Source organism: Frankliniella occidentalis, unplaced genomic scaffold, assembly GCF_000697945.3.
Source record: "Frankliniella occidentalis isolate FOCC.00 unplaced genomic scaffold, Focc_3.1 Scaffold40, whole genome shotgun sequence".
Lineage (NCBI taxonomy): Eukaryota > Metazoa > Arthropoda > Insecta > Thysanoptera > Thripidae > Frankliniella > Frankliniella occidentalis.
The window spans coordinates 417,455-423,857 of NW_026267170.1; the positions used below are offsets into that span (position 1 = coordinate 417,455).

The 6,403-nt window shown below is 57.9% G+C and overlaps 1 protein-coding gene across 2 annotated transcripts in view; it reads left to right on the forward strand.

The window, feature by feature from the left end:
- Positions 1-4,942: 4,942 nt before the first annotated feature.
- The window catches only part of LOC113212078 (uncharacterized), an 18,868-nt gene continuing 17,407 nt past the window's right edge, over positions 4,943-6,403 (forward strand). Inside the window, exon 1 of one of the 2 annotated variants that reach the window (XM_026430664.2) lies at positions 4,943-5,121. In XM_026430664.2, coding sequence (XP_026286449.1) covers positions 5,064-5,121 — 58 coding nt within the window. In that variant the 5' untranslated portion in view covers positions 4,943-5,063. The remainder of the gene's footprint in view (positions 5,122-6,403) is intronic. The other variant, XM_026430665.2, reaches the window with a different exon arrangement.

Below are 6,403 nucleotides of genomic sequence, written 5' to 3' on the forward strand. Positions count from 1 at the left end.
GCCTCCCGCCTCTCGGTAGCGCTTCCCTGCGCCTCCCTCCACCCCCAACCTTCTGACAGTTTGCTATCCATGAGGGATCGCCCAGCTCAGCTGATAAGGTCATCATCCGCGCGTACTCCAACGCCAACACTGCAATGAGTGGGAGCGATCCGCTAGCGGACAAATCGAGAAGGTTTGCTATCCTTCGCGGTGTCGCCAGATGGGGGCGGTGAGCCTAGGGGCGGGTGAGCGGGTGGGGGCGCAATTTATGCGAGAATAGACCACACAGACAGAAAATGATATCCTTAAAACCAAGGACGAGTATTTTTGGAAATTTTGTGACGTTGGTTTAAGGCATTTCCATTGTTTTCAATGACATTGAGTTAATCGAAGGAAATTTATACTTTATTTTAACGACATTTGCCTTAAGCTTAAGACAATTTTACATGTACATATTTTTAAGGTAGAAATAGCGTTGAGGCAAGGTATAGGCGGCAGCATAGGCGGCAGCATAAGCAACAGCAGCAATAGGGCTGCGAGTAAATGGCGTGCGGGCTCATCGCCCGTACTGCCCACTGGCCCATTAACCCGGTAATAAGGGGGGGGGGGGGGCTGGCGGCCGGCCCGGAGCGCCCTTTCGACCTCCCTCCCCCATTCCTTGCTGCGCTGCGCCAGCCGGGCGGAGGAGAACGGGGTTCTGGTGCTGGTCATTTATGCAAAACGTCATACCAACTGACGTGAGCAAAACTCAAAATTTTAGATTGAAGGCTTCATTATAATCTTTGAGCGTATACACGTCACATCACGTGGGGTTGGATCGCATGTAAACAGAGGGGTGGGGTGGGGTGAGGAAACAGTGGGGAAATTAAGGGGAAAGTGGGACCGGCGAAAAAGGGGGAGGGGCGAGTGTTTGACGACTCATATTTTGGGGAGAGGAGTACACGCGGAGTACGTAGGGTGGAGTACACCTGGAGTACATTTGGAGTACGTGAAGTACACACCGAGTGAATGAAGTACACACAGAGTGAATGAAGTACACCGGGAGTACATCCGGTGTACATCTGGTGTGCATTTGGAGTACGCGGAAGCGGAGTACACCCGTGCGCCCGGAGTACTACTGTCAGCCCGGGACACGGGAGCACACCAATTGTCGACCCCTCAGGGAGGGACGTGGCTCTGAAGCCCCCGTGTTGTTGTTTACGTCCCGTTGTACAGTACGTCACCGTAGTATAACAAGCAGGCCCGCCCTTCCGCCAAACGAAGTTGCCAGCTCCGCTTCGCTCCGCCGGCAACTCCGTTCGGCAGGGGCCGGGCCTGCTTGGCCTGCCGGCGGCGATGGTCGGGCCTGCGGCCCGACCATTTCTGTCACGCGATTTGCTGAAGAACATGATCAAATGATGTAGCGGGCCTTCGGCCCGCTTAGATGTAACGGTGAAGCACCGTGACTACAACCCACCCTTCTGCTTAGAAAACGTTTTTTGGGGGTGGGGGAAGAGTTTCCTTTCTATTTTGCGGTTTTTAGGCCTTGTCATACAACTTATTTTTCACTATGGCAATTTTTAGCTTATTTTTGTCAAAAAAGACCCTCTAGCGCCTAAACGGTTAGAGATAGAGCAAAACGGACGAAATTTTCGCCCAGAGGGCTCAACTTTGACGAGTTTCCCCTTAGGGGAACATAAAAAAAATTACTTTTTGGAAGAATTTTGGAACCTTGGATACCCCCATTCACACCCTTAGGGGTGGTTGCCAGGATTTGCCGTAGGCGTTTCGTTCTCTAGAAGTGGACCTTAAGATACCCTGAAAATTTCAAGTCTCTAGCACATCTCCTTCTAGTGGAACAGACAGACAGACAGACACACAGACAGACACGAGGTCGATTGCATAAGCCCGCTGGATAGCTTTTTCAAAGCAGAAGGGCGGGCTAAAAAGCGAGAGTGGATCCCCCTGCGCCCCCACCGGGTGGGCCCACCCCGCCCCTCCCGGCCCCGGCGGCCGCCAGAGCGGCGCGGATATCCGCGAGCAGGACAACCAGGCTGTGATGTATGATACGCACAACTAGGAGCGCGCGCGGCTCCTCGCAATCACATGGATGGTGTCGCCCCCCCCCCCCTCCAGCCCCACCCTGTCATCAGGCTGGAGGGCCGCCCGCTCGTGTATGGCGGTATAATGACGCGCCCAGCCCAGGTCCTCCGCGCGGCGCCCCCGCCCGGCGGGCACCCCCGCCGCCCTCGGCTCTCCCTATCTGACCCAGATATTATTATTTTCCTCCCCCCTTGTCGGCCGGGCCGCCGCGGCGCCGCGCGATTCGGCGGGCGGCGCGGCGGGCGCTGCAGTGCGTTCGTCCCGCGGCCGCCCGCGGCGCCACAATGGGCGTAGGCGTCCTCGGGCCACGCATGCGTGCCAGTGCGTGCGGGCGGCGCGGGGGTCCTTCTCGCCTGTTAGCGAGTCCTGCCGGCTGGAGGCAGCCCCCCCCCCCCCCCCATTCTGCCACGGGCCGCCACGGCGCCCGCGGGGAGCTGGGACGGCACTCCGGCGACGCCAGGGCGGCCGAACGGCAGGCTTCCAGGGCTGCAGGGTGCGGCGCGACGGGGAAGGAAAGGAAAGGGGGGGGGGGGCGAGTTCCCAGGCGCCCCCCCACACCCGCCGGGCCTCAGGGCGCGCACACAAAGACACGCGTGTCCACGCACTGCCCGCCGCCGTCTGCGGCCGTGCCCGCAAAGGCAGACAGGCGGGCCGTTTTCCACCGCAACTGTAGGTTTTCAGGGAAAACATGTGACACAAAAAAGTATACAAGCTAAAAACAATACGACAAACCACGCCTAACTTTACTTCGAAAAGTGAAGTTGACAACTACTCTTTAAGTCTCATGATGTATGTTTGTACATTTATATCCTATTTTGGAAAATTTTATTCCTGCGAAAAAGGTATTCCCCGCCTCCTCTTCCGCAAAGGTCTGCTCGGTCTGCTACATTTTCGTTCGTGTAAACATTTCCTGGTGTTGTTGGGCAGTGGACGGACGGTCAAATGATATTAGGCAGGGGAGGCCACCTCTCCTGAAATCATGTGTTCTAACCGATCATGAAATCATTTGTAGTCTGCCAATTTACTTTAGCTTGTACCCTTTTAAAATATCTTCAGAAATCTGCTGAAATAAAAGTCGCCAAAATTAATACACAAAATTGATTGTGTGCCAAGGAATAATGTCGTTCTTTAACTTAAATTGTCGCCCTTTTTGATGTAGGTTTATCCCAAAAGTGCGTCCGTCACGTCACATCTGACGTTACGAAATTACCGGATCGAAAACCTTTGGGCCAAAAGTGGCCTGGCCGTTTGTCAAGGCAAGTCAGAGCGCCTGCTAGGTAGGCAAACATCTTGCCTGTTGTGCATGGATGTACTGCGGAGTGGCCTATCCCGAGACTCGCAGGCGCCGAGCTCTCGTAATTTGCCGAATGATCGGATGAATCTGAGAAAATTGATGTACTTTCTAGACTTAGACTATCCCTAAGAGCAAAGAACAAGAATGGGTCTCTGTTCTCAGTGCAGTGTTAATTATTTTTGGTGAAGTCATGTCGCCGAACGGCGCGCTTAAACGGGGACTCTTAGTGGTGGCGTATTTTTAACTTGCCATATCACCAAAATTATTGATCGGAGGCAGAAGCTTTCGGATCATCCGCAAGGCATCAGCTTCACCTCAACACTATGTAGTTACCAATACAGATATAATCTACCGGCAGGTTTGTGAAATCTTCTGAAATACTATGCGAAAACCTCCAAATCCTGAGAAATTCTTCAATTCATGCAACTGTGCATGTTAATCCATGTAACAATGCATGTGTTCTACCAAAGAAGAGGTGGTGGCCCCCTTGTGTTAGGCTACCTACTAGCATCGGTGTGCTTCGGTTGTGTGCCGTCCAGGCGCGCCTGGGCCTCGCCCGCTCTGCGCTCTGGGTCTGGTACAGTAGAGATGTGATTTTGAGGGGCCTCTCAGCGTTGAGTCACACGGCACTCGTGGATCAAGGCCTGCCCCGGCCTTTCCGGGCGCCGCGACGCTCCGAGACAGATTTAGGAGCTGCGGACGGCGGCGTCGGTCGACAAGGACGTCGCATATACGCGACGCGCCCGGGCCGGCAGCAGTGCTCTGCAAGGCACGGCGAGGCCCGAGGTGAAGCCACCGGAGGTCTGCGGAGAATTTCAAAACGGCGGCAAGCATGGAGGAAACAGCACCGTGCGCATGCACCGACAAAAGCCTTCGGGGCGTGTGTAAGTGCAGGACTCGGCGGGTGCACCGAGGAGCGGAGTCAAACGGAGTAAAACCGAGAATGCGAAACCGGTGTGGAAGCCGAAGCCTCGTCCCGTCGATCCTCCGCCGGGGAAGAGGAGCCGCGCCACGGGACGGCTCTGCATGCGAGCTTGCTCGGCTTGCTCATGCTCCCCCGCTGCGCCCGCTGCGCCAGGCCGTGCCACGCGATGCAGCTACGCCTTCCCGTTGCATTATTTTCATTGCCGATGAACGCCCCCCCCCTTCCCCACCCCCGATCTCACCCTTCTCCTCCACGCCAACGCCCTTGACCCGACTGCTGCCGCTGGACTCGCCGCTGCCGTGGGCCTCGCGCGGCGAGCTCTCCCGAAAGTACCCGAAGGTACCCGAGGGTACCCGAGGCAGGCAGCCGAAGGAACATCGGCACAGCTCCTCCGCCTCAGCTCCGCGGGCGCGGGCTAGCGCTGGCACGACAAGCCTCGCACCGGGCACGCCGCCGCGGCTTTAGCCGTGGTGGTGGGGGCGGCCTACGCCCGGCCCTCTGGCCCTCTCCTCCGCCGCCACACCCTGAGGCCCGTGGGAGCGAGCGAGAGGGGAACAGGGAGGTGGAGGTGGAGGGGGGGGGGCGAGGCGGCGCGGGGTGGTGCGGCGCGAGGCTAGCGCAGCGAGGCTAGCGGGGCTGGCGGGCGGGCCGCGGGCTGGGCGCGTGTTTCGTACGGCCGCGCCTCGACCGCCTCAGTTGCAGCGCGCGCTCCGACCCGACCACTTCGTCGAGTGTGTGTTTGTGTTCTCCGCTACCTCCTCCTCCACCACCACCACCTACAACATGTCCCCCTTCAGCGTCATGGCCCTGTGCCTGGTCGCGCTCGCCGCCCTGCATTCCGGTGAGTACACCCGTGCTTGTAGCAGGGCCAAGAGGGCGTCGTCGTGGACCCCGCGGAGCGACAGGGCGCGCTGTACCCGCGCTGCGCCCCGCCACGCCCCCCAGCCAGGATCACATGGCGCGCTGGCACACCTGCGGCTGCGGGGAGCGCGACGTTGGGCCTGGGCTTGTTCACGGACTCTGGATTGGGATGAGTGCCTACTTGGGCACTGATGAAACTTTCAAGATTCGAGTGTGTGATGAGACGCATAACAGAACAAAGACAATACTGAAAAGAGAAAGGAGAGAGATGAAAAGGAAAAGGAGGGGAGAAAAGGGGGGGGGGTCAAAGTCTTTCCCTTGCAGTGTGCTGCGTGGCGTACGTGATATCCAGTCTGCAAGGCTCGTTTTACGCATACTGCGGTATCGCCGTTGCCCGTGCACCACGGCGCGCCGTTGCGAGTCCCACCAGCATAAGCTGAGCCTCCCCTGTAAGCACTTTGAATGTTTCGGCCAGCGACTCACGGTTAGTCAAGTCGAGCGCTGGCTCTGGAGGGCGGCCGGCCGAGTGACGGCTGGAAACCTCCAGTCGTTAGGGAGTCATTATTGGTGCGTGGTCTGACAGATATCTCGCGGCAGAGAGGCGCGGGGCGGGGCTGCGAGCGCAGCGCCCCCAGGCAGGTCTCTGAGCCAATGCCCCACCGACCGAGACCGCTGCAGCGTGAAATGATGCCCATTCAACGGGAGTTGTTTTACCTTTAAAGAAAAATCTCAATCGCTGATTTTTTCTTCTTCTTCTTCTTCTTCATCATCGTTTTCATCCGGCACTCTGCCTCCGTTACGCAACTCCAGCAACGCTAACGCTGCTATGCCCGGAGCGGCCCGTAGCAGTCCTGCAGCCGCCTACTGCGCGGTTCAGCTGTGGCCCAAAACGGGCATTCAGCTCTCCGCTCTCGCACACCGACCGCGCGGGGCCCAGGACCGGGGCCCATAGGCACGGGGCTTGTTGGGCGTGTTCGGCGCGCGGCTCTCAGCTACGGACCGTACGCTGTCGTGGGCCGATCGCTTTCTAAGGCGATAGGCGGAAATAAGTTGGAATTTTCACCCCATACGTGCCAAAAGTGCGGATTGATATCTGAAGTTATAAACGCGACTATGATTTTCTTGTATTTTCCTGCGGCAGGGCAGCGTGCTAGTGGCTTCGGTCCGCCCCGCCAGGGAGCATGGCACAGCGGTGGCTCTTAGGTTTCACCAGGTTACGGGCTGCTCTTTGCGCAAAGGCGTTGGGCGTAAGGGGGGTGGGG